General features: G+C 45.5%; 3 protein-coding genes across 8 annotated transcripts in view; 1 reads left to right on the top strand and 2 right to left on the bottom strand.

The window, feature by feature from the left end:
• Window positions 1–532: 532 nt before the first annotated feature.
• FREY1 (Frey regulator of sperm-oocyte fusion 1) lies at window positions 533–6,685 on the bottom strand. The gene is made up of 3 exons (XM_077919782.1): window positions 6,657–6,685; window positions 3,185–3,258; window positions 533–1,219 (listed from the first exon to the last, which is right to left on the bottom strand). The coding sequence occupies exons 1-3, from the start codon at window positions 6,683–6,685 to the stop codon at window positions 1,083–1,085; spliced, it is 240 nt and encodes a 79-aa protein (XP_077775908.1). The 3' UTR covers window positions 533–1,082.
• An 830-nt stretch (window positions 6,686–7,515) lies between these two features.
• PEX16 (peroxisomal biogenesis factor 16) lies at window positions 7,516–18,610 on the bottom strand. Its single transcript, XM_028727264.2, has 11 exons — window positions 18,358–18,610; window positions 16,169–16,204; window positions 14,409–14,485; window positions 12,644–12,777; window positions 11,777–11,877; window positions 11,105–11,185; window positions 10,423–10,575; window positions 10,060–10,132; window positions 9,308–9,427; window positions 9,012–9,076; window positions 7,516–7,975 (listed from the first exon to the last, which is right to left on the bottom strand). Exons 1-11 carry the CDS (start codon window positions 18,491–18,493, stop codon window positions 7,917–7,919), a joined length of 1,035 nt encoding a protein of 344 aa, XP_028583097.2. The 5' UTR covers window positions 18,494–18,610; the 3' UTR covers window positions 7,516–7,916.
• Window positions 18,611–18,826: 216 nt separating this feature from the next.
• The window catches only part of LARGE2 (LARGE xylosyl- and glucuronyltransferase 2), a 54,388-nt gene continuing 46,163 nt past the window's right edge, over window positions 18,827–27,051 (top strand). For 5 of the 6 annotated variants that reach the window (XM_028727149.2, XM_028727124.2, XM_028727115.2 and 2 more), the window contains exon 1: window positions 18,827–19,095. The gene's annotated coding sequence lies outside the window, so the exon portion shown is untranslated. The remainder of the gene's footprint in view (window positions 19,096–27,051) is intronic. The other variant, XM_028727179.2, reaches the window with a different exon arrangement.

Genomic DNA, 27,051 nt, shown 5'->3' with positions numbered 1-27,051 from the left:
TTTTTGTTGTTGTTTTTTGCTTTCAGATACAATGGGAAGGGGGGTTAATTTGTTAGTTATTGACAATGATTAAGAAGTCTTGCTAGAGTTTACCCAGCTGTTGGCCCCCTGCAACCACCAGAATTGTGTCACATTCCCCTATTCTGGTTAAGGGCTTTGAGATGTCAGAATCCCAGGACCTCAATGGACTCTGCCACAAAATCTTCTAATCTACTAGCCTCTTCTCTAGCTAAATATAGATTGTATGTTGGCAGCTCTGTTGTTGCCAGTTAAGGAAAGTAGCCAATTATTAAGCGGCATTCAAAGGGTTTTGGGTCTGCATTTCTACCAGATGTTGGGGAGACCCTAAAGTAGGGATGGGGACCCTGTTGCCCTTCAGATGCTGTTGGACACTAATAAACGTTGATTATGGGAATTGTCGTCCAGTATCTGGAGAGCTATTGAGGCACTTAACTTCTGCTTTTCTCAAAACAAAAACACTTAATTATACACCAAAAAAGCCCTAAATGAAATCAGTTTTGTCAAATATGGAACTGTATATATATTTACATTATACAATTCAACTCATAGTAGTCAGCTTTCATAGAATCTGGAATTTTATTGTGCGGCGGGAGCAAAGAATAGAAGAATTGGCAAGAGGGAAAGTAATATTGGACTCACAATAAGAAGAGTCATGACAGGGGTGGCGAGGGAGAGAAGACAACGGCAACAGAAAGCTGTGGCCAACTCAGTCCCAGCCTCTGCAGCAAAAAACACCCCCACCCATCTCTGGCCCTCATCAAATGTTTTCAAGCTTTGCTCAACACCCATAAGACTTAAAACATGAGATGTGAGCCAAGACCTTGCAACTGCCCTGCTGAGTGCCAAGTGCCATGCCTGTAGGATGGATGCATAGAGCAGACAGAACTGGGGGGATGGGGAAGAGGCATGCAAGTGTGAAAGAGCAAAGGAAGGGGAAGATCTCGCTTCTTACATTACTAGGTGATTTGGGTTTGAGGGGCTTTTGCTGCCTGTGACAGATCAATTAGTTGGTGCAAGTACACTTCAGAGGTGGCACCTCTATTTGCATTTCCCTAAGAGACTCAAAGGAGGTCGTCGTAATAATACTCCTCAAAATTTGGCTCATCCCGCTTGCTTTTGTGTGCTTTTTGCAGCTTTTCCGATTCCTTCCGCTGTATCCGTCTCCGGAAGTTGGGCATCTTTGGTTTAATGCCATAATCTGTGAAGACAGGAGCTAGTAAGAGAAGTGTGTGGCAATGGCAGGGCAGGAAGAGAAAAAAATCACATAGGAGGATGTGGAAGCGAAGGCTCACATGGCCCTAAGAGGGGCATATTATGGGATCCTCAAGGCAGTTAACTAGAAGGCAGGGTTAGGGAAACTGGAGGAGGGATTCACCTACTGAGCGCTGCCAGCAGAATCTCTGTGCAAAAACTTCTGCCTGCACAATAGGGCTTTCCCCTCTCCTCCCGCATAAGAACCTCGTAAGAACCTCATGCAAGCTGAGGAGAGGGAGGGTGGTTCAACTGGCACACCAAAATGCTTGCAGTGATAAGAGCAGCACATGGGGTTCCTCCAATGTTGTTGGACTCCAGCTCCCATAAGCCTCAGCCAGCATGGCCAGTGGTCAGGGATGATAGGTGCTGTGGTCTGTCACCATTTCAAGGGCACCAGGTTGCCCACCGGTGCTCTAAGGATTGACTTATTTGAACCAACAGGGCATCCTAGGGTGCTTAAGGCACATGGTTGTCATGTTTGCTAGTGAGTTTAGACTTCTTGGCTTAATAAGCAACAGTGGTGGCATTCAGAGGCGTTGTGTCAAAAGTCAATCAAGAGTCTTGCCTTATCCACTTCCGCCCACCTCTCCCTACCACATTCAAATTGCTTCCATTCCATACAGACTCAAATGAGGGGCTGAAATTGATAGGGGGGGCTTTAATCCAGAAAATAGATGGTGCAGCTGGTCATGGAAGAAAACTCAAATGATCTGATACAGCTGAGTTTTGTTGTGGGCGATGATTATTATATGATATGGTAACAATAATACTTATTAGTTGCTCTCTCTTTTACAAAAAGTCAACTCCAAATTTTGTTTTTATTTATTAAATTTGTATACCACCCTTCATCTGTAGATCTCAAGGAGGTTCATAGCATAAAAATACAAGATAAAAATACATAATAAAAAGAAACAAAGCAATAAAAAGCCCTCCCACAAACACATTTAAAAGAATGTTGATCAGCCAAAGGCCTGGTTGAAGAGTAACGTTTTTGCCTGGTGCCTAAAGGTGTATAATGAGCCTCCCTGTATAATGAGCATTCCACAAATAGGGAGCCACTGCAGAAAAGGCCCCTTCTCATGTTGCCACCCTCCGGACTTCTCGTGGAGGAGACACACGAAGAAGGGCTTCAGATTATGATCGTAAGCTCTAGGTAGGTTCGTATCCCATGCACTAAAGGAGGGAACAGTATCTAAAACTCTCCAAGTTAAAGGCCTAGCTGAATGGCAATGTTTTTGCCTGGTTCCTAAAAATAGCCAGTGGCAGTACTAGGCAGAGCTTTCCATAAGCAGGGAGCCACCGCTGAAAATGACCATTCTTGTGTTGCCACCCACCTCACTTTCCTTGGAGAGGGCACACAAGAGGACAACCTCAAACCACATGCATGATCCAGGTTGGTTCATGTTGGGGAGAAGCAGTCCTTCAGCTGCATAAGGCTTTATAGGTCAAAACCAGCCCTTTGAATTAAGTTCGGAAACTTGGTATCCGGAACAGTGACGCCATAATAGGTTTGAAATGCCCAGACCAGCTTGCAATGGTCAGAAATGCCTCTGCTGCAGCTTTCCCTACCAACAGATCCCCAAGATGTTGGATTATGACTTCCACCAATCCCCTATGATTACTTTTGCTAGCCAGGAATAACTGGGCTGTAGTCCAATGACATCTGGGGACCAAAAATTGGGAAAGGTTTCTCTTCTAATAACCTGGAAGGGACTTTTTTTTCCAACTTGTGCCTATATATTGACGATCCCTTTGCCCAGAGGTAAGGACTACAACTCCCATCAGCCCCAGCGAGCATAGGCAAGGGTCAGGGGTGGTGGGAACTGTAGTCCATCAACATCTGAAGGGCAACACATTGGCTCTCCTTGCCCTATGCTGTTGCGTAGTAGGAACTGGAAGGAATACATGCCATCCACCAGGCCAAAGTGCTGCTGCTGGAGCTCCAGGGGTGCAGAGAATTCCTCTGGGACAGACGGACTGAGCCTGCTGCAGAAGAGGACAAGGTCAGGAACTGCGATGGTTGCTGCCTAAAGCCCTGATCTTATGGACTATTAGTGCGGAGGGAGTTCCCCACGTGGCTATTTCAAAACACCTTCCCAGCCAAATAATAATTTATAAAACAAAGCACAGAGCACTAGCCCAAATGTGCAATTAAAACAAGTGCAAGTGCCTATAATAAATCCTCCATAGTTAAAAAACTTTCCTCCAAACCGTAACATATCCTCTTGATCAAGGAATTATAGATGTAATCAAATCACATTTTGAAAATGCAGCTATTTAAAACCTTATTAACTAATTAATTTTATCTGTTTATTACATCACTTTCCATTTATAATGTCTTGTTTGAAAAGCATGTACAGACCCGAAAGATGGTGGATAACTGTGCAGTATTTACTGAAGATCTTATTTTCGTATCGCCTGTGGCCCCATTTCTGCCGCCCCCCACCCACCCACTTCTGCATCTTTCTTCAGAACATCCAGCAATGCAGTGATTTCAAGCATTTATCATAATCAAGGGGTTTGCATGAAAATCTAAATTCTCCAAAGAAATGAGACTTGATACATCTTTAAAGTGGTTCACTATACCAAAGCAGTGATGGCCATTACACTAAAATGCAACATGAAAATCATGCTCTGATTCAGCCCAGTGCTGTTTGGTGGTTACGACTTTTAACCCTGGTGAAATTCTGTCTAATGATACTCTTTGAGGCCTCCCTTCCTTTCTTTAGTCCCCCAACACACCCTGAAGAAGAATGAGCATAAGCCACATATTGCGGTTTTCTTTTCTTAGTGCCAGCAGGAGCAAAGTATCCCTAAAATGTGCCTGCTGACAATTTCAATAGGAATTAGGGCATGTGAGATGGGTTTATCTACCCAGATGTTGAGCCTTTGGAATATAATCCTACTGCTAGCTGTTGTTTTATATTTGGCACAAGTTTCCTTTGAGAAGGGGTCATGCACTGAGACTTAATGGCTATCTCTGATTTAACCTGCTGCCATGATTCCTTAATAAAGTGTGCCTGATTCCTAAAGAAAGACAGACAAGTGGCTTTCATTTCAAATGACCCACTTTTCTTCACCCTCATTCCTTGCCACATCTGGGTGGCAAGAGTCAGGTATACAATTCGTTGTACACATTTATTTTCCCCTAATGGAGAGTGCAGGACCACCAAGCAGTGTTTTACCTTTGAAGACTTGGCATGGACAGCCCTCTCTCTGTGAGGAGAAGCAACAGAAGCAGGAATCCCATCCGGCCAGTCAAATGGGTTCCTACCCTTATCGGCTTTCAGCAATGGAATTTAAGACAGCTCCCAGTGCCTACAATGCCATCACAAAGGGTAAAGAACACACAGCCTTCTGACTCCTAGGTAATGGGCCTGCCCAATGAGGGCCAGCCTAAGAATGCAACTTGTGCAGCCCCTTCGGAAAAAGTGAGCCAGTGTGGTGTAGTGGTTAAGAGCGGTAGTCTCGTAATCTGGGGAATCTGGGGAACCGGGTTCGCGTCTCCGCTCCTCCACATGCAGCTGCTGGGTGACCTTGGGCCAGTCACACTTCTGTGAAGTCTCTCAGCCCCACTCACCTCACAGAGTGTTTGTTGTGGGGGAGGAAGGGAAAAGGAGATTTTTAGCCGCTTTGAGACTCCTTAAAGGGAGTGAAAGGCGGGATATCAAATCCAAACTCCTCTTCTTCTTCTTCTTCTTCTTCTTCAGAAAAAGTGTCCTCTCGGACAAAGCTGCATCCTTCTACAACTCTTCTAGCTGAGCCCCATTTCAGAGAAACAAGTTTCATCCCACATGATGTACTTTCTCATCAGGCATAGCTGATCCTATGCCCACTTTCTTCCCATGAAGTCACATTCTCTAGGAACAAGAGGAGAGCCCCAGCTTATGCGTCAGCCAGGCTTCAGTAACACAGCATCAAAGTAACTAGTGCACGCATAGGCAAACTTGGCCCTCCAGATGTTTTGGGACTACAACTCCCATCACCCCTAGCTAACAGGACCAGGGGTGATGGGAATTGTAGTCTCAAAACATCTGGAGGGCCGAGTTTGCCTATGCCTGAACTAGTGAGTTAGGCAGCTGTGTGAGTTCAACAGTAGAGCGAGGAGACTGAGGTATACTGCACTCCCCCCTCTCACCATTTCTTTTTACCTAACAAAGACCAAACTCCAAAGTGTATTAATAAACAACTGGTATAAATTCTAGCACATATGAGGGGGCTATCAAAGGTGCTGTTCTGTATAATAGATGTGTGACTATCTGCCTGCTGAACATTATGTCCTTGGTACACTGAGCTTGTGGCTCGCAGGGGACAAATTTTTTCTCTTGAGAATCAGAGAAGTTGGTGGATGAAGCCTTCAGGGACATAATAGGATAATCCCACTCTCTCCAGCTTTCACAGAGAAGGGGGATCTGTCAGTTGCTTGCATTAAGGTGTCACAACAGGCATACAGTGTATGTTTGGTCCTGTTTTAAACTGCCCTGAACCATGTGGTTCAACTTATAGGGCCAGTCTTCATCATATGGAGACTAGAAACCCGATTGTAACTTTTCTCTCTCACCTACCCTTTCTTTAAATTCAAATTCTCCATCTCTCTCACTTTAGTTTTTATTTATGCTTTATTTTGAAGATTGGTGAGCTAGTGAAAATGGGCTTCCAATCAGTCTAGCTACTGGTCACTGCTACAAAACTGTGGAGTAGGAAAGAAGGGGAAATTAAACAAAGGCCTCTTGCCAGTAGTGACTGCAGTAGTCTATCGTTTCACCCATAAATCCCTCCAAGGACCCTCCATAAGGAGGTGATGGCACCTACCAATTACAGGGAGAAGGTAGGAAGATGGGGACGAAACCCCAACTTCCAACAAACTTGAGAAGTTTGTGTGCCATCTGAAAACAGGACAGATTTTCCTTTATCAGCAAGCTTGCTGAAATGACTGATAGTCCTCCTTTACTAAACAAATTGTTCTAGTACATAGATCCTTTCCCTGGGATTGAGAACATTTATTTCCTGTGGGTTTGGTTTTCGTTTTGCAGGAAAATTGTACTACACAGCAGAAAATGGAGGGCAGTTTCCCCCACCTGTCTGTTGCAAGGAGGCTATTGCTAGCTTTGGAAAAAGAAATCTACAAGCTGAGCACTCTCCATACTGCCTTCTGAACCTGGTGGGCCCTGATTCATGGCAAGCCCTTCCAAGTATTCAGCCTACCACTGCAGAAACAGACTGAAGATGCTGGGAAGTGGCCTATCAGTAAATGCAGCCTTAGCAAGAAGGAAAAACAGACCGTGCCAGTAAGTAACCGAGGAGGTAGGCAGCACAAGCACTTTGTGCTCCATCTGCTGCTTTATGGGTGGAGAGAGTTGATGAAGCACTCGATTACTTACTTCTTGGACGCCTTGCATAGGGCAACCATTCTGATTTATTTGACCCAGGCATCGGCTCAGGCCTTTATGTTTCATTTGCTGGGAACTCAGTTCTGCAGACACCAACCAATTTGCCGAGGCCTTTGGCCCTGCTTGCCAGCACCTCCGCAACTGGCAGTTTGTTCAGCGAAGCCCTGCAGCACACACTAGCTGTTATCCAGGCAGTCTGCAAGCTGTGGAGCTGCATATCCTCAAGGGCAGGGCAGGAAATTAAGCAGGCTGGCAGAGAAGACCAGCAGCCACAGCCCCTGGCAGACCAGGCTCCAGCCGAGCAGCATATGGACCACTGGAAATAAGCCAAGGAAAAAAGCATCCCCAAGAGCATTCCTGGCTTGCTGCCTGAGCTGGCCCAAGGGGTGCTCAGTTCCCTGCCAACCACAGCACCAAACTGCATATGTTTTTACTGTGAAAGACGAGGTGGGGTGGGGAATAAGCCTGGCTGTATAGCCAGAAAAGGGTAATAGGTTTGTGTAAAGAGCAGCAATATCTTATTGTGAGTCTGGAAGCAGCCTTTCAGTGATGACTCTGGATTATGTGCCAGATAATAACATTAAGAAAATGGTTTGGAGCACATATCCTCACAGGGTTAATTCCAATGATCCAATCCCACCCTTTGCATCTGAGAATGGTGTGCATGTGTGCGTGTGCACAAGGGGAAACATTTCCAGGCTGGTTTGAATGCTAATTTTTGTCTCACCTCAGAAACAAAGCACTGGCAGCGTCTGCAAAACTCTCTGCCTTCCATCCCAGCTGGCCAGAAAGCAAGAGCCCTTACTCCTCCTGCGGTGCACGTCCCCAATATTCAAGAGAACAGACCAAATTAGCCCAAAAGCACTGCCGACTCCCGGCTTTATTCATTCATAGCCATAGAAAATACATACCAAAAAAAAGGGTCCCCCTCCATAAGCCCCATGAGATCCAAAACCATATATCAGAATGGAGAGAGGAGTAGCATAGGAACCTTAAGACCTACTCTTTGTAGCATTCTTAGTTCACAGGGAGATACATAAAAAAAAAAAAAGATGTCAGAAGAGTCCTTACTCTTCTCTCGGTAATCATTAGCATAAGCCATAGAAAGACACATGTTGTGTTGCTGCTGCTGCTGCTGCTGTTCTTTAAAGTCTCAAGGTTGCCTCCCACTGTATAAAGTCATCCACCACCACAAGCTTCTGCTTTTAGCCTGAGCGCCCTCTGGTTGCAATAACCTGAGCTGAGGCCAAATCAACCCCAGTTGTAGAAATAAATTTTCTGCCAGGCTGGCAAGTAGTCCATCAGTGGCCCTGAAATGAAGAAGGGAGAAAAATGTGAAAATGAACTGGAAGACCTTAAAGCAACATGTGAGAAATTAACTTGCCAACATTTGCTTCCACAACTGCCCCTTCCCAGCCAACATCCTGAGTTCTGAAATCACAGGTGGGGCATATGAAAGAAAGGATGTGGAGGGCTATTCATAGGGCAAGAAGAGAGATCTAATATATCTAAAGGAAGGACTGATATGAAATATATCTCAGGAAGGGGTCCCTTGCATAGACCCCCTTTGTCTTGACAGAAAAGATGTTTTGGAGAAGGAAAACCGACCAATAATAATAACAACTGCTATTCCTGTGTTGCTCAACAGTCTGGATTCTGCACAGAATCGTCATTGTCAACTCCTAAAAGTTGCTATTTATTCAGACAATTTGTAAGCCATGCCTTCATCCAAAACATGTACATTTTTTAAAAGCAAGTATCAAAACAGTGAGCAGCATTCAATGTAGCACTGAGATGCTTTGGTCAGGCAAGCAGAATTGCTTGCACTGAAGGAACAATCTCGTCTTCCTCCCGCCACATGCTGCTCTGATGGTTCCCTGACTGCCCCACCACCACCACTGTACTAATACTAGGAGGAGATTTTAATGAAATATTAGATCCCAAGCTAGATATAAACAGGGAAGGAAACAATCACCAAATATATGGAAGATTGATGTATCCTACTAAAAGAGAAGATACATTTTATTCAAATGTGCACCAGCATATTTTTAGGCTGTGGAGATACGTATGTGACAATAGCAGACAACGGCAGCAAAGCATTTTTAGTAGCCACACCTAAAGTCTTTGAAGAGACATTTAAGCTTCACAGATCCTAGTGCCAACTTTTCAAATGTGGAGATCTTCTAGCCCTGCTGCTATCCTTGAATACCCCTCATCTAAGCACATGCCGAGTAGAAAGCCCCTTGAACTGGTTATCCCAAAACCAATGGAGGATTCTCCCCTACAGTCTCCTTAACCTTTATCAGCTTCCTTTAAAAAGACCAATCACAGCAGTCAGCTACTTACGAGTGACTAAGCCAACTCCAGGGACGTAATCTGCCAGCAGGCGCAGCAGAAAGAGGATCCTGCCCCTGAAGGAACACAGAGAGAGAGAGAAAGAGAAAAAACACATCTCAGATGAGCCCATGAGAATGGCTTCCTTCCCAATGGGAAAGGGACTCTTGGAATGGAGCTTACAGACAAAACCCGTTTGGGTGCTGAATGCTCACAAGCCACGGGTTTCTCTTTTAGAAATCCAGAGGTCTCCTTATGGGGGTGGGGGTTTTAATACGGTTGAAAAAAAGCCAGCCAGGCAGCCTTACTCAGAGTATCTATCATAGAAAGGAGATCTCAGCAGGTAGTACAGCAGCAGGAGAGTCCGACGCCTCAGCTCCACACGCTCGCGCTTGTTGAGATCTTTCATGTCACTCAGTAAACTCAAACTGCAGAAGGGAAAGCAGAGAAATCACAAGGGGCTGGGTGTGTGTGTGTGTGGAGTGCCAAGCTATTCTCCCAATCTTTTTTTTAATGATTCTCCTAATCATTTTTTAAAAAACAGGAGTGCAACTAGGCCTCAAGCCTGCTTGAGAGTAATACTTGTTGACCTGAACAATATTCCTCCTAATCTAAGTGGTGAGGAATTTGACAAACACACACTCCCTCCCTCTGTTTCTCACTCTCCCCTTCCCACTTTTATGTTCCAAAGCTGAGTCCTGCTGCTGAAAATGAGTTCCAGAGGTGCACCCTGGTTCAAAGGAAGCCTGGTACCATCTCTCAGAGAGCAGGGCCTGTAAGACAGAGTTGTTCCACCTGGCCTTTGGCTTGGAATCAGCCTGATCCCCTCCCCCTCTTTCCTTTTCCTTCTGTGATGGAACCCCTAATTGGGGACTTCTCTGGCTTTTTGCTTTTTTCTGGCCCACGTAGGACCAGTCTGGATAGCGGGGCTGCTTCTCCCCCTGAAGCTGCAGAGAGGCACACCACTAGTGGAGTAAAAACAGGTAATCAACATTTTACAAAAAATTTAAGGTGAAAGGAAATGGATCCAGGATGATGAAATGCTTTTATCCCAACTGACCTTGAGATATCCAAGATTGCTGAAAGGAGCCAGGGTCTCCAAGATCTCTGTCCCCATAAGCCTACGCTCACCACTATGTGCAAGAGTTAAGGAACTGAACAGACAACAGGCAAAAAACTATAGAAGCAGAAACACTTCCCAGCCATCTCATGAGCCCAAGGGGGCTACAGTAGCAAAAATTAAAGCAGGATCAGAATAACAGGGGACGTTAATTGGGGCAGATCTTCAGGCCCACTGACTGAAGCAAAGCCTCCAAGAGTTTGCCCAGGAGTCAAGACCCGCTCAGCATTAAGGGCCATGATGCTCCACACTGGGGCTGCAGCTCTCTCTGGTGGCGTACAGGATACACTGCAGGGAGGATACAGTGGAGCAACGGGCGGGTAATGTAGATGGACTCAGCAACTGTTTCCTGGGCGCTCAAAGGGGTTGGCAGCTGGTCTGTCTCCATTGCTCTTCGGTTCTGCTTCTCCTCCCTTTGCTGAGGTGCTCCCCAATGTCTGGAGTGCAGGGATGGGGCTAAAATTAAAAAGGAAGAAAGAAAAAGACTCAGCTTTTCATGGGTATCATACTTTGGATGAGTAATAACAACAACAACAACAATTTATTATTTATACCCTGCCCATCTGGCTGGGTTTCCCCAGCCACTCTGGGCAGCTTCCAACGAAATATTAAAATACAATGGTCTGTTAAACATTACAAGCTTCCCTAAACAGGGCTGCCTTCAGCCATCAGCAGAATGTCTGCATTCTCTGTACTTGTGCATCAACTTATTTAATTTCTATCCTAACCTTCCTCCCAAAGACCCCAGGGCAGCCAGCTATCAATCTGTTAAAACAATACAATTTAAAATAAAATAAAATAATTTAAACTATCTAAACCCTTTTTGTACTGGTATGTCGAAAACTGCTGCCGTTTATGGAGATGCCCTTGTGTGTCTGAGTACATGTATACATGTGCACACTTTACATTTGCGACCTGGCAACACATGCAGAAACCTAGTTCTACCGTAGGTGTAACATGGGAGACAAACGAGAAAGATACTCACTGCTATCGAGAGATCTCACAACACGGCTACAGCGCTTCCCCACATATATCCGCTCCTTCCCTATTGAGTTTACCTCCATATCTGTCAGGAGACAGGTAAATAAGACCACAGTAAGGGGCAGGGGGAAAGCCCTCCTCCACTCCAGTTCATGATCTGTTCAGGTTAGCACATTCATTGAAACAGAACAGCAGACTCACAGGCATGAGGATACATTAAGCCTGAGGAGAAATGTGACCCTCTGCAGACTGCTGACACTAAAGAAAAGCCTGGACAGGGCACCAGAAAATGCTCTTCAAACTTTCTAACAGGGAGGAAGACTGCAAGTCCCAGGCACATCATGCCACAAGCTAAAGCCTAAAAGCAGGGATAGCCAATGAGATGCCCTCTAGATGTTTTTGGGCTATAATCTCTCATCATCCCTGACCAATGGGCTATGCTGGCTGGGGCTGATGTGAGTCCAGCAACAGCTAAAGGGCCATAGGGAGTTCAACAGTCTGCGAAAGAGTCTGCAAAAACCGAGATGAACATGTGGTGAAATGACAAAGATTTTCTGCTGCTCAGGTTACACAAAGCCTTCCTTTTCTCAAACCTAGTCAATCAGTTGGCCGGCATTTGGAACTTCCTTCCTGACTAAAGCCAAAGTGGTTGCAATCCACCATGCACCTGACTCACCTTTCTGCTGCAATGACTGCCTTCTGTCTAGAGGCACAATAGGAGGAGATGTCTGGATGCCAGTTTTGTACCACAGCAAGAGCAGGAGGCGCAAGATGGCCCTGTGGGTTAGAGCAAATCAAGGGCTATAAATGCCAGGCGCACACTAGACGCTTCACTGCCAAGGCGGTAGAAAGATACAGCTCTCCAATTTGCCATCACAGGACCATTCATGCAACCTTGCATTTGCAACCCTGTTCAGTGATATGTGTACAGTGAGGTTCCTGTCAGGTTGCTGCTGTTACCAGAAGTTCCAGCTACAATCACTGGAGGAGAAGGAAGAGTTAAGACAGCAATCAAGTGAGGGATGCAGCTGGGGAACTGTAACTGAAGGAATCCCAAAGGCATACAGCTCCTTGGGCAGGCCCAGTTGGAACAAGGTGCTATCTGAGTACAATGACCCAATCCAGTCCCATGATGGAACACTGCAACTAGGGAACATTGTAAAACTAGAACACTGCTCTCAGTGTCATGCAGGAAGTGCCCAACCTAGAGTACAGTGGTACCTCTGGTTACAAACTTAATTCGTTCCAGAGGTCCATTCTTATCCTGAGGCGCACTTTCGCTAATGGGGCCTCCCCGCTGTCCATGCGCCAAAGGTGCATGATCTCTGTTTACATCCTGGGGCAAAGTTCACAACCAGGAGCAGCTACTTCTGGGTTAGCGGAGCTCGTAACCTGAAGCGTTCGTAACCAGAGGTACCACTTTATTGTGGCACATTAACCCTAACAATCAAGGTTCCAACAAGGGTCTCTTTCCCCCGCCTCCCACCAAAGGATTCACATTTTCACCCTTGGGTGCAATAGTTCCTCTCCGTTGAACACTCACTTGGCCAGCTGGATGAGGACAATGATGGCCCACCGGCCAGTCTCGCCCCACACCTTGGCTGCCCCCATCTCGGCAAAGACCTCCACGCATTCGATGACACTCAGCCATGTCAACAGTTTCTGCTGGGGAAGTGCCTACAAAGCAAGAGGCAAGTGAGAGACAACATGATGCGACCTGCTTCAAGGCATAACCAAAGCTGTAGCAAGGTGACTCTGCGGGGGCTGAGAGGAGGAATGGATCAAGAGTCCCTCATACAAAGGAAAGTAAGGGAACCAGCTGGATTCCAGTGGCCCTACCAGCTTTAAATACCCTCGCACAGGCTCATCAATCACCCAACAACAGAGATCTGTGTGCCAGAATAGTGTTTGCCTGCAGAGAGAGAGGTTAGCCGAACTCAAGCTTTCCTGACAAATAAGTTAGCAAAAAGTCTCTTGGGACACATGGTGGGGGTAAGTAACAGAGGATGGCTACCTTTCTCATTCCCTGCTTACAGATCTCTGCTGGGAAGTCACTGTTTTACAACATTGGATCAAATCAGCCTTTACCAATCTGGGGCATGTCATGTGCTGACTAGGGCTGGTGCAAAACATCTGGTCCAAAACATCTGGAGAGCCTCAGCTTGGCAAAGGCTGAATTAGCTGGATCTTTAATCAGCAACCTCTTTCTCATGACCATAAGAAGTGGAACAGTAAGAGCCATTTATGTTGGGAGAAGAGTTCTGCATTCAGTGTTAATAATGCCTTTCTGCAAACTGCCTACATTTACTTAGGCCGCAATCTTAAAGCAGACCATGGAGTAAGCTCTCTTGAACACAGCAGAACCTGTGATGTGGGTTTTTCAGAAAATTTCAAGATGGGAAAAACATATACAAATTAATGTAATTTGCATAAAAAATAGTTGGCACTGGAAAATTTTCTCATGCCCTAGAGAGTGATCTAATTTAGCGTGTTTATTCTACTTGTGCTTAGTAAACAGAACACATTGAAACTGCCAAGTTTGCCTTATACTATATTTGTAATTGGCATCCATTTAATCATTAATAATGAGCTTATGAAAATAGAAAGCTTTCCACAGAAAAATGAAGGACTGGAAAAAAATTCCATCCCACAATACTGAGTGGGACTGCTTGGTGAGTCAAAATGCCAGGACTGCACAACTGAGCTACACAAATTCTTATAATCACAGGGGTATAAATAATAAAATTATTAATTATCATCATCATCATTTATTTTGTCAGTCCCCTGATGGCTGAACAACCTGCTCCCTTTGTCCCCAAACCTTCAATGCTACCCCATGTCCTCAAACTTTCCTTTAAACTCAGCAGGGCCTGATGCCTTCTGTTCTACCACCACAACTGAAATGGAAGAAGATCCTAAAGAATATATTGATTTCAGTGAAAGATCAATTGGGCTCCTTCGCCTGCATCCCCACCCCAATCCTCAAAGGGAATTACATAGAGGCCAGAGTTCATGTGGTGCTCACCAGGTAAAGAAAGAGTTGGATTTTGAATGGCTCAAGAAACTGGTGTCACTCACAGTATAAGCCAGCAGTATTCCTGGAGGCCACTGTAACTTTCATCAACCTTCCAGAATGTTGTGGCGCAAGCAGACAAGGGCTGGCAGATGCCCAAGATTCAACCAGATAGCAGCAGCTTCAGAATCTATTGCCAACAGGATAAAATCCAGGAGCGACATTCTAGTCCTTGGCATGGGAGACAGGGATTGTACCCCACCTGCCTCTTCTCTTGCATAGAAAAGATTCTTACCACAGAAAGAGGGGGCTGCAGCTCTTTCCGAAGGATCCAGTCATTCAACAGCACCAGCAAATTGGAGGCAGAATAAACTGAGAAAGGAAAAGGTAGAAAAGGCACAGGAAGAATTACTGCTTATAACCAGGAAAAGAAAAAGGCCACTGATTAGAAGAGGATACTGATTTAATCAAACAACCTTTTTTTTTTTTTTTTTTGAAGGAGAGGCAACATGAAGGTAAAGTGGGCAGGTCTTCACAATTATGCAACTTTCTCAGTTGCACATAGGTAGCCAAGTGCCTTGGCCCTCTTCCATAATCTGGTGCAATGGGTGTATGTGGTAAACAGATCCATTCTTGCCCTTAGCATGATGCTATCAGATGGTATATCTTTATCACCATACATGCTATTTCAGAATGGATGTTTGCTTACAGTCTTCAGAATACCTTTGAGCTAGGCTGCTAGCACCTGGCAAATATTCTGGCCTTATTGAAGTAGGATGGCTGTTGCAAGAAAGAATGAGCAGAAGCAAATCAGATACAAAACAGACAGTAATTTGCTTGTTGTTTTTAATTAGATATAAATGACTTAGACATACAGGATCTGAACATCAACTTAATGGAGTGAAACTAGCCATTTGCTGGCAGTTGCCTAGGGCATCAGAAAACATTCACCATTACCATTTATTTATTTAATGTATTTATACACTGACTTGAGAGTGAACTGAAACCCAACAAGATGAAAGCACTGTTGGTAGGCAGTTATTGTGTCTGGGAGTTGCAGAGAAAGCCTCTTCTAGATGAAGTCACAGAGATGATTGGTAGTTTGTGAGTACTCCTTGTTCCAACTGCTTGAGCCCCAGAGTTCTGGATGAGTCACCAAGTGTCCCCCTTCCTGGATTAGGATAGCTTGGGCACAGTGAACTCAAGAACAAATTGTTGTAATGCACTCTACTTGGGGGTCCCATTGAAAATGGCCTGAAAATTGCAGCGTGTGCAGAATGCCACCACTGGATTATTGAACATTACAGCAAGGTGAGATCATATTATACCTAGCCTTCAGGAACTATGCTGGCTGCCTCTGGTACAACACACAATTTGTAATGTTAGCCTGAAAGGCCCTAGATGACTTAAGACCAAAATACTTAAAGGACCACCTCCTTTTTTTGAGTTTAGAGGTTCTACTATATTGTACACTGTCCTGAAATCCTTCTGGATGAAGGGCAGTCTAGAAAAAACTATTAACTAACTCTTTCAAGATGGCTTACATTAAAACACAAAATTACAATAAAATAAGGATGAATTACTGGGAAACTAGTAACTAATAAATGTCCACCGAGCACTACAAAAATGTCATCAAAACCAACAGCAAGAACCGTATGATAATTTTTTAAACCCTCAAGTGAAAAAAGTGAGCCTTCAGTTCATTCTGAAAGGTCTATAGTGTGACAGTCTAATGGAGCAATGAATTTTAAACCCTGGGGTGGCTACAGTGAACACCCTCTGCCTCATAACTGTGTGTGTGCCTCCCTGCCCACATTATTATCATTTCCCTTTGGGTCAATAGGCCTTCATAAGAAAAAGGGCTTTTTTCCAGTCCAAGCTCATTTACTCTGCACCAAAACTTTCAGCAACCACGGAGAAATCTTGGCTATGCATTAAATCTTTCTCCTTAAGAAAAGGCCTCCTTCAGGTCATCTTCTCCCGACAAAGCATGGCATTATTTGCAAAACATAGCATAGGTCTGGGACCCCACAGCCAATCTCCAGCTCTACTTACCCAGCTCAGACAGTTCATGAGAGTCAGAAAACCGACCTGGAAAATAAGCATAAGGAAGACATGAGCCAATATTCCACACTCTTTTGAAAACAGTCCAAACAGGTCTTCTGAGGGAAAGGCTTTGATGCAATTCTTACACAAATATGCTACCCTGTTGCTTAATCAGCCTGGAGGTTAAAATTTCCCACAGAAGCCTAAAACTACTCTGCATCTTCTTAACCAATACAGAGCTGCACTGCAGTTTCATCAACAAGAAGAGACACGTCCTATAGGTAAATGACAGCTGACAATTCTCCAATCTGAGTCTTTTTGCCATGGCATTGTAGGAATGTAATCCCAGATTTGCCTTTATATTTGACAGACACTGGGGCCACTGTAAATTATGGTTTAAACAATATAGTCATAATTAGGTTAAAAATACTGTTTTTTCTGATAAACAATGAGCAAATTATTTTATTTTTGTTTCAGATGGTCTCTTGACCAGGTATACTGCAACTTATAGTCAGGTGATGGTTATCATTTGGTTCCATCACCCCCCTAACTGATAAAATATGGAAGGACTGGTCCACTTGTGGAGTGGGAAATGGTGCAAGAATGGGAAGCAGATGGTACGAACAACAGTTATCACAACAGAAACAATAGTGAGGCTCTCCAAGCATCTGAACTGGAATAAGTATTGGGAACTTTAACTTATTTATATATTATCCAATGAGGCAGCCAAGTTTGCAGATGATAGCAAATTATTCAAGTGCGGTGAAAAGTCAAACAGACCATGAAAAACTCCAAAATGATTTGTCCACAACAAAAAACAAAATGGCAAAGGAAATGCAGCGCAAATAGTTATAAAGTGATAGAAACTGAGGCAATATGGGATCTAAGCTGCCTATGTCTACCTAACAAGGGTACCTTGGGATTTTGCTACAATGTCAACATAAGTGAAAAATTAAGATTTTTTGTTTTTGTTTGGGGTTAATAGGTTTAACAGAAAATGTTAAGGTTTTATAACAACTTTATACAAACAAATAGTGCTTTCACTTCAGGAACACTGTTCTTTGTATCCAGACTTAAGAAGGGCATGGCAGAGGGGCAACCAAAAATATTAAAGTGTTGGAATACCTTCCCTTCAAGTATAAGTCAAAGTATTTGAAGTTTTTAGTCTAGAAAAAAGGCAACTAAAGCTTATCAAATGATAAATAGTACACAGAGAGTAGATACTTCCCCACCCCATCTCATAATGCAAGGAGGTAGAGGTCAGGCAGTGAAACTGATTGGTAGTAAATTCAGAGCAAAGGAGAGTACTTTTTCCACACGATACACTATTAACTAATGAAATTTACTTTCCCAAGATGTGGTGATAAGCCACTGGCTGATCAGTTATTGATTTAAAGCACTTTCACTGTACTCTTTGACCAAAAGAGATAAATAACATGCAAGACAACTCCTGCCTGCAAGCTTGCAACAGAAAAGGCAGGACACAAAAGGGGGGGGGAGGAGTGGGCGTGAAGGGCTTCCTTCCAGGGAATGAATTTGCCTGGTCACCACTGGAAACAAAATAATGGATCAGATGGACTCTGGGCTTGATCTAGCAGAGCTCTTACGGATTGGAAAGTAACTGTCTTGCAGCTACCCAAGGTTGCAACAGAAGTCACCAACAAGGGTGAGAGATCAGAGCTATCTTGGAGCATCGAGTGTGACCTGGGCGCTTTCAAACAGGAGGTTATCAAACCGGTGATTGAAACCGGCAGGTCACCCAAACGGGAAGTGGCAGAGGGCTGCCTGAAGAACACAATTTTAAAAATTAGGGTACAGTACTCTTAACAAGATGCAAAGTAAAGGGATTCATTCGAGCAGATCTCCCTCCAAATCCGAGTCCAAAGGTCTGGAGGATTTGGAGAAGGGACACACACACACCCCAGTCATTTACGTATTTCCTCTCTCGCTTGGGGCTGCCACCTTCCGACCTGGCACAACTCCCGCTCCTCTAACAGCTGCTGGGGAAAACTTCACCTGCCGGACTTCTGCCGGCCGCGCAGCTCTGAAGCCGCGCCCACACCATCTTCTGCCGGGGGGGGGGGAGGTCAATGGCAAACCTTTCCCCGCGGCGACTCTGCGTTGGAGAAAGGGAGCTGGGATTCCTCAACGCCCCCCCCCCCGCCGGCTTCGGTCTCCCCGGCTCGCCCCCCGCCTACCTGGCAACAGGTAAGAGAGGCCGCGCACGGTGCTCTCCAGCTGAGCTGTGGCCGCCGGGTGTCGCTTCACGTAGTCCTGGTAGCGGCCGCACAGGTGCCGCAACCTCCCGAGCGGCCCCTGCGCGGATCCTTCCATGGCGGATCCAGAGACGGGTGCGCGCCTGCGTGCGTGCCCCCGCAGCACAGCTGCCCCCCACTCCCCGCCTTTCCCCGCAGCAGCCGGCGACCCACGAACCCGCTCCGAGTACGCCTGACCAAGCACGCATGCGCGCGCGCTTCCGGGTCGGACTTTGCTTTTTTGGAGACACGCCTCCTCCGTCTCCCGACTCTCTGCTCTTTTATTTCTCCCCCCGCCCCCCACACTTGCTCCGCGCCTGCGCAGCTCCTGACCCTGCGATGGAGTGAAACGAACCAATCGAGCGCCGAGCGAAAGAACCGGGGTGGTGGGGAGGCGAGTGAGTCGAGCGAGGAGCGGCTCGGAGGAGCAGGTGCCGGCTTGGAGGAGGAGGAGAGTTGGAAGGAAGGGTTGGACTGGAGAGCGAGGCGAGGAGGGCGCGAGCGCGGCTCGGTCAGGCTGCGCGCATCTTGCGTGGTGGAGAAGCGGGCGCGCATTACCTCCCAAGGCGCAGAGGGTTGAGGAGGCTTCCCTTCAGGGAGAGACCCCTCGCGAGCAGCTCAGCGCCGGCAGGTGCTCGGCGCTCCCTTGCCAGGAGAGGCTGCCTTGGCTGCGCCTTGCAGGTGCGTCGTGAAGACGGTGCCCGCCGTCAGCGGGTCCCTCTTTTGGGGGAATATGAGTTGTGTGGGAAAACTGCATGAATCTGGGCAAGGGGACGACGAGCTGCTGCTGGCGGTGGCAAGTGCGTTGCCCGCCCGGCGCCTCCCCTTTGTCCCGCTTTATTGCTTGGCGGAGGCAACGGCAGCAGGTGGCCGACGGCACAGCACCTGGGATGTGGGGCAGCAGCCTTCGGGGCGCGCGGTCTGAACGGGGAGCTGGGAAAGTGAGAAGGCTGGGGAAAGAACAGCCCTTTCCCCCTCCGGAGGCACCCTCCTCTCCCTGAAATACACGGCCCGTCACCGCCACCGTAATAATTTTTAAAGCTCCCAAAGGGGCGCCTTCCGTTTCCTCGAGTTATTTTAGCGCCCTAGAGCGCTCGGCTCGCCTTTTGGCCGCCGCATGTGTGAAATCAGAAGTAATAATAACTCGAGCTGTAGTAAGAGTTCTTTGCTAGCAGTAGTAAAAGTTCCTTTCCTTGTTGGTCCTTCTGCAGAACTGCTAAGCCTGAAATTATCTCCCTTCTGCTAATTACCCCGTCTTCATCATTTAGCGATAGATGTGCGGGGCTGCGATCCGAAGCATGCTTTCTTCCAAGTAAATGTGATGGTCTTGCTCCCAAGTTAATACGACCCGGGCCAAACTATATCGAGTCTTTCCCTGCAGTGGTAAATTTCTAATTCGAGATGTGTGAGAGCTCTGACCTGTTTGGAAGCTCTGCTGCCTAATTAATATTTGGGTGAATATGTGGTTAATTGGTGGCAATGAAGGAAATGTATTCTCCATATCCTCAGAAAAGGTCATCTTCATATATTTTTATAGCTCACCTATTCAGAGGCTAAGCGGCCCCATGAGCCTGAGAGGCCATGATTCTAGGGAGCTTTTGTAATTGACATGAAATTTGAACCTATGAGCCCTATGCATGCTTTGGGTGGAAAAGGGGCATGATCCTCCAAAGAATGCATAGGGGAAATGGCCTTAAGATACTCCTGTGTCTTCTTGGAACTTTTGGTAGGTTAGGGTAATTCTTTTCAATGGGACCTATCTCTCATTTTATTCCTACAGCAATGTCTAGATTTGTGAGATAGTGGATGGACTAAGATGATCCAGGGAGTTTCATGGTTTCTCTGGTTCTAGTGTGGCACTCTAATCACTGCACCATATTGCCACTTCGGTCATAATATACAATGTTTAATATATTGGCTAACCATGGATAGGGGCAAATCATATCTGAGAGATATATATATAGCAAGCATGAGCTTTCTGAGCAAAAACCTCTGTCATGCAGCTAGTGAACTATTGTTAATCTCTTTTTTACATTCTGTGCTGCCATTTGGCCCTCAATAGTTTCCCAAGGTCCTCAACAATGCGATACAAATTGCAGTTAAAACACTAAAACAGCAGCATAAGAACAATTAACCCCCTCTTCAGATTTTTTTTTTTAGTGGTTGTCAAGCCAACAAGTAGGTTCTTGACTTTGAAAGCTAATATTACAATAAATGGGAAGATTTTAAGTCTTTGTCTTGTTGCAGCTTGGTATTTGTGTATTTTATTTACTTTTATGCTGCCAATAAGCCTTTGTTTCCCCTTCATACATGGAGAGTGTCTGGTGTAAGTACTTGTGCAGCCCAGTGCTGTGCCTGTAAGCCCTTTTGGGTTCAGTGAGACTCCCAATTACATAGGCATGGGATTGTGTTAGGCTTAATGTTCAAGTGCCTTAGAACTATTATCTTTATAAATCAAGCTGATGGTTTAAGCATTTCAGTCATAACACATACATTGGTTGCAGGGATGATTGTATGGGAGCGGGTGGTGCTGTGGTCTAAACCACTGAGCCTCTTGGGTTTGCTGATCAGAAGGTTAGCGGTTCAAATCCCTGCGACAGGGTGAGCTCCCATTGCTCTGTCCCAGGTTCTGCCAACTTAGCAGTTTGAAAGCACACCAGTGCAAGTACCGTAGATAAATAGGTACCACTGCGGCAGGAAGGTAAATGGTGTTTCCGTGTGCTCTGGTTTCCGTCATGGCGTTCCATTGTGCCAGAAGTGGTTTAGTCATGCTGGCCATCTGTCTGTGGACAAACGCTGGCTCCCTCGGCCTGAAAGCGAGATGAGCACCACAACCCCATAGTTGCCTTTGACTGGCCTTAAGCATCCAGGGATCCTTTACCTTTACGTGATGCATGATTCAGTAAATAAAGTAAAAAACACAAGGCACCTTTACTCATAATCTTGAAAGCCTACCATATTGTCATGAACATAGTTTTGACAGAAATTTGCTGTGGCAATTTCAGAAGTACCTACTCGTTTCCTGTTTGGGTTGGACAGCCCTGTGAGCCCAGATGGTTATTCCCAATTTACAGATAGACAACTTTTCCAAAGCCATCTAGTGAGCCTATATACTGAAGTAGAAACAGATTCTTATTCCCTTGCTAATTCTGGTAGCAATCATAAGTTGGTGGAGGTTGGGAAAGAAAATCTGCTTGATGCTTCCAATAGAGGTAGCCTTGGTGTGAATCAATCCTATCTACTGCTGTTTAGCATCCTGAGGGAATTGAGCTGGTATGTGGCATTGTCTGGTGGGAGTGTATTCACATACTGCTTATTGTCATGGTGCTTTGATTCCATCCTTTTGTCAACTGCAGCAGGGGGCCAATACAGTAAATATATGAATAACTGGACTCCAGATCCCTTTCTTTTTCTTTCTCTTTCTCTTTCTCCAAAGGGTGCCTTTGCAGGGCAGACAGAAAAGGTTGGTTGGCTGGTTAGTAACGTTCTTTGCACTTGGGGAGGGGGATGCAGTATTACTGTTGTTGACACTTGCCAGATGTTCTCCTCAAATCCTGGCAAAAGGCTTTAGGCTGCAAACCCAGGCATACTTACCTGGGAAGAAGCTCCTCTGATTATAATAGGATTGTATTTGGTTTTTAAGGGTTGAGTGAAGGATGGGGTAGGCATATAAGCCTTACTGCCAGCTCTGCCTATTCCCATTAGCAAATGATTCAGAAGAGCTTTGTTTTCCAGTACAGTTGATGTTCCAGTAGCGCTAAACATACTTATGGAAAGTTTAGGAGTGCAGCTCACCCACCACCACCCACAACTGTGTCCCAGTTTCTTAATGCTGGAGTAAGGTAATGCAAAGTAGGAGCTAGTAGATGCAGGCAAGCTTATGTGTGCATGAAAGTTTAATTAGTTGAACATACTTCTGCTGGGGGGGGGGCAAGAGGTGTGGGGAAGGGAAAAAATATGCTGTTTGCTAGGAGGGAAAGAAGCTGAAGGGAGTGATTGGGCGGGGGGGGGACGGGACTGGAGGCCCGAAGGGGTATGCAGTTGAACACAGATAATTAATGGCAAAGGTCAGCAGGGAGTTTGGCCACCTGACCTCCACATGGCATAACCAGTTGCCCAGAGAAGGGAGAGAAGAAGCTAAATGTGAGTCATGTTGGGATTTGCTGGCAGAGTTTGAAATATTGCTCCTTGAGTTTTGTTGCTGTGCTTAGTGACAGAGTGGAGGGAGAGTGAAGGACTTTTGCACTTGAGCTGCTATAGTTCAAAAAGTGAAAATTCAAACAGAAAAGTTGTTGAACTCCCCCCCCCAAAAAAAATCTCAAAGAAATGAGCTATTTCTGAGGGAAACTGGCAAAAACAACACTGCTGACACTGGACACTGCTTGCGGCTGCAGTATTCCGGATATGTCCTGGAAATTCCGGACGTATGGCAACCCTAATTCACAGTCCTCTGCCATGTGCATATACCTACAAGCCATCTTTTCAATACCAAAGCTACAATCATTCCACTTAGTAAAATATAAAGCCTAAGTATCAGCATTGGCTTGGGTATCACTTTTTTTTTTTTTTTTTTGCTTTCATATCCTACGAATATTATCCATTCAGGTTGCAAATATGGTGCGAGTCCCAGAGTGATTTAAAAAACGCATGCAGCACCTCCCAATTTTTATAATATATTTAACAGGATTTATATACCGCTTAATTGTAGGAAAACCTCTAAGCAATTTACAGAAATACATACTAAAACCTGATCTCTGTGGCTCAGTGCGTCTGCCTGTGTCAATCAGAAGGTTGGTGGTTCAAACCCACCCTGAGATGGTTGTGGGCAGGATTCCTGCACTGAAGGGGATTGACCCCTGGGGTCACTTCCAACACTACAGTTCTATGATGACATCTTAAAATTATTGATTAAAAACAGTTAAAAAGAGGTATCTTAAGATCATTAAAGTAAATGCTGCCACACTAAAATACTGATTTCTTATAAGTGAGTATTATGTAGTACCAGTTTCACAAACTGAAGTGGTTGAGTGGGGTAAGGCAAGTAAAAAGGTCCAAACTACTAAGTGTTTTCCAGATCAAGCACAAGGGAAGCCCCACATAGAGTGCACTGCAGTAATCCAAACTTGAAGTCACCAGTGCCTGAACTACTGTGGTCAAGTTCTCTGGTCCAGGAATGAATGTGGCTGTCACAAGGTTACAACTGGTAAAAGGGGCTTCTAGCCACTGAGGCTACCCTGGGCCTCCAGTGACGGAGCTGGATCAAGAAACACCCCCAAACTGAAAACTGTTCCTTCAGGGACAGTGCAAAACTGTCCAGGGCAAGCAGTTGACCAATTTCTTGGATGCAGGAGCCACTCACCCATAGTGCCTCTGTCTTGCCAGAATTCAAGCTAAGCTTATTTTCCTTCCTCCATCTCACCACTCCACCTAGGCCACCAGCCCAGGGCCCACACAGCTTCATTCAGATGTTACGGAGAAATGAAACTGAGTGTAGTTAGCATTCTGATAGCATCTTGCTCCCAATGATCACCCCCAGAGGCTTCGTGTAGCATTAAATAGCTCTGGAGATAGAATAGTGCTCTGCAGCACCCCATAGCGTAACCACCAGGGGGCTGAAAAGCACTCTTCCAGTGCTGTACCCTCTTGATTCAGTCTCTTGGCTTGCGAGATCAAGAAACAGGAACAAGGTTGCGCTCTCCTTGTTCCTCTCTCTGTGAAGGTCATCCATCATGTCAGCCGTGGTCAGCTCAGTCCCATGGCCTGGCCTGAATGCAGATTGGAGTGGAACTAAATAATCTGTGATAATGAGGGCATTGAGTGTGGATGAATATGGAAAATGCATTCAGTGCTGCTGATCCCTATGAACCACATTTCTGCTCTTGCACTTTAAGTTTAATGAATGAACAGAATGAACAGTGTCCCTGACTTCAGTTACACTCTGTTCTTCCATTAATTTTTTTCCTCTATCGCCATTTTGTTTGATGGAAACATAGGACTTAAAGCCAGTATAACCTTAAAATGTTATCTGAACTTGGCAGAAGATGAAAGGCATAAGGCGCAGCTTTTTAGAGACTCTCTTTGTTTGCTGGAGCTGGAAAATATTCCAGCGGGGCCTACAGAGAACTCTAAAAGCAGAGAGCAGAGGAAGTAGAGAAGCAGCCTCCTTACTAGTCTTATTAGTGCTTTAATTTAAATATGTTCTTGGGAGTGTTGAGGCTGCAAAGGACTGTAAATTCCGGTCTCTTTGCTTTTGGCACCTGTTCTGAGGTATATTTTCTTAGCATTTGGAGTTAAATGCCAGCAGAATCTGAACTGAAGCAGAATCCTTGTTGGAGGAGCACACTTTCCCTGGATGTAATCACGTGGAGACTCTGGGTTTAAGAAAACAAAGTGAATATTTATTACTGGAAATACATGTCGATAGCCAAATAGAATGGGAATCTTTCCTACGGTTGAGATGTGATGAGCCATGCTTGCTCTTGCGTCTCAAGAGAAGAGAGATCCAAAATATGTCTGCTGGGAAGATATGTCAAGAGGAAAGCATGAAGAAGAAAAGAAGGGAATAAGAAGTAAGGTCAGCAGCTGACTAGGGTTGCCATGTGTCCTCTTTTTCCAGGACATGTCCTCCTTTTCAGAGGAAAAAATGCTGTCCGGGTGGATTTTTTAAATTTGCCAAGATGTCTCTGGCTATACTTTCTGGATGAGATACAGATATAGCTGGTGGTTAAAGACTTGCTTTCCTCTTCTCTTCTCCTGCCCCCCTCAGCAATATATCACAGCTTCTATAGCCTACATACTGTAGGGGTATTTAAAATGAGAGTCATCATTGTGTCTTCTTTTTTGCTCTTCAAAATATGGCAACCCTACCTAAGAGTATCCATCTAGCCCTGAAGGAAGATGAACACAAGGGCAGTCTAGGAAGTTTGGAGGTTCCTCTCCCTCTACCCTTTCTCATGCAGATACACCAGCCCACAGTGCAAGCTGAGTTGCACCTCGACACTCCCAGCATATTCCATACCACTCTAAGCTACTCATCCAGGTGTGTTACTGTTCATGTTGGGCCTGGTAATGAAAGCTGAAAGTCCTTGGAAAGCCTTTTGCCAGTCTTCAAGAATTGCCTGAAGAGTGGTCTCAGTGCAGGGGACCTGAGATTCTGCATTCATCTTTGCATCCCAGAAGGCACCCCAAGGCCAGGAGGGGCTCTGCAGCTCCCATTAATTTTCTACACTTCAGTACAGCTTGCTTTACTGCTAGCAACTTGTGTTTCAGCTGGAGTTATCTCTTTCTGAATGGGGCTGTTACAAGGGACTTATTTGAGGGCTTGATCTGAGGGTTGCATTTCCTTTTACAGTACTTGTAATGTTTGGTCCATTGTGCAGAGCTGTTTAAATTAAGCATCCGCTCCTCTTTATTTCGAAAAAGGTCAACCCCACTGCAAATGCTGATGGTATAACAAAGGATTTCTCTAAGCTCTTGAAATAAGTATTTTCCCCTAGAGGCAGAACCTTCACAAAAGCCTCTTCCCAGCCCCTTATTTGCCAAGGCAATCCCCCAACTGGGTTGAGAGGTGGGCTTGTAGCAGAGAAGGGAGGACGGTAGTGCTTAACCCTGCCTTCCCTAACCTGGTGTCCTTCAGCCATTTTGGACTGCAACTCCCATTGATCCCCAGCCAGCACAGCTTCGGAGGCTGGGGCTGATGGGAGTTATAGTCCATGGCGAAGGCACCAGGCTGGGGAAGGCTGGGTTAATAATTTCCATGCTGACCGATTCTCCTCATAAATGCTATTCTCCTTGCTGAGGGGAAAGGAGTAAAACCCCGGAAGATGTTTTCAAGGGAGAGTTGGCAGCCATGAGTTGGGTTAAGCACGCCCTTCCACCTACCTGCCCCCTCCTGCAAATGTGCCTTCTAACATTAGCATTTTGAGGCAGCCTCAAATGCAGCTTCAAGTGAAACTGCTTGTTCAAGCTGTCTGATTTTTGTCTCCTCTGGGGTGAGCAGGGGAATGAAAATTCTCTTTGTCAACTTCCTTTCATTCAGGGGTCTCAGGATCCATGCCCATATATCTGTGATAGATTATATTATCACTAATAATGCATTGGCAATTGTTGATCTAGGCTCCTTGCAAAAGATAAAACAGGTCCTAGAACCTTGCAAGCTTGAAATTCAAGGAACAGACAGTGCAAGAATTGTGGAAGAATTGTACTAGCCCTAGCCTTCTCGGCTTGAGTTTGGTGAGAGACTCATTTGCAGTAACTATTAGGGAATTTGCTGAAGGACAGTGCTTGCCAATTCGGCTGTGACTCATGCTTCATGGCAACCTAAGCCAGTTGGCATTATTGCAAGGTTCTCAGAATAGAAAGTGTTATCACTAGTGATCTACCAAAAAAAAGCAGTGTAGACCCTGGATTTTCATTTAGGCTAAATCTAATTCTTATGGCTTGGCAACAGTGGCGTAGCGTGGGTTGTCAGCACCCGGGGCAAGGCAAGTAATTTGCGCCCCCTAACCCGGTAGGGGCAGAGAGCTGCGAGTGCGAGCGCCCCCCCCCCCCCGATGTTGCTGTTAGAGGACATTCGGCACAGAAACATGTGTGTATACCTTTAAGAAGTTTCTGGGATTAATTGGCTGCAGGTGACCA

This window comes from Podarcis muralis, chromosome 1 (genome assembly GCF_964188315.1).
Source record: "Podarcis muralis chromosome 1, rPodMur119.hap1.1, whole genome shotgun sequence".
Classification (NCBI taxonomy): Eukaryota; Metazoa; Chordata; class Lepidosauria; order Squamata; family Lacertidae; genus Podarcis; species Podarcis muralis.
This window is presented reverse-complemented; position numbering and strand designations above follow the sequence as displayed.

What these genes read in the sequence shown, in the direction of transcription:
- FREY1 (XM_077919782.1), bottom strand. Translation starts at nt 6,685, where the DNA reads ATGGTTGCCCTATGCAAGGCGTCCAAGAA. An exon ending in CTATGCAAGGCGTCCAAGAA is followed by an intron (nt 3,259 to 6,656) that starts GTAAGTAATCGA and finishes CTTCTGCAGCAG; the next exon opens with GCTCAGTCCGTCTGTCCCAG. An exon ending in GCACTTTGGCCTGGTGGATG is followed by an intron (nt 1,220 to 3,184) that starts GCATGTATTCCT and finishes CTGTCTTCACAG; the next exon opens with ATTATGGCATTAAACCAAAG.
- PEX16 (XM_028727264.2), bottom strand. Translation starts at nt 18,493, where the DNA reads ATGGAAGGATCCGCGCAGGGGCCGCTCGGGAGGTTGCGGCACCTGTGC. An exon ending in GTCCTCATCCAGCTGGCCAA is followed by an intron (nt 11,878 to 12,643) that starts GTGAGTGTTCAA and finishes TCTAACCCACAG; the next exon opens with GGCCATCTTGCGCCTCCTGC. An exon ending in TGGAGTTGGCTTAGTCACTC is followed by an intron (nt 7,976 to 9,011) that starts GTAAGTAGCTGA and finishes TCTTCATTTCAG; the next exon opens with GGCCACTGATGGACTACTTG.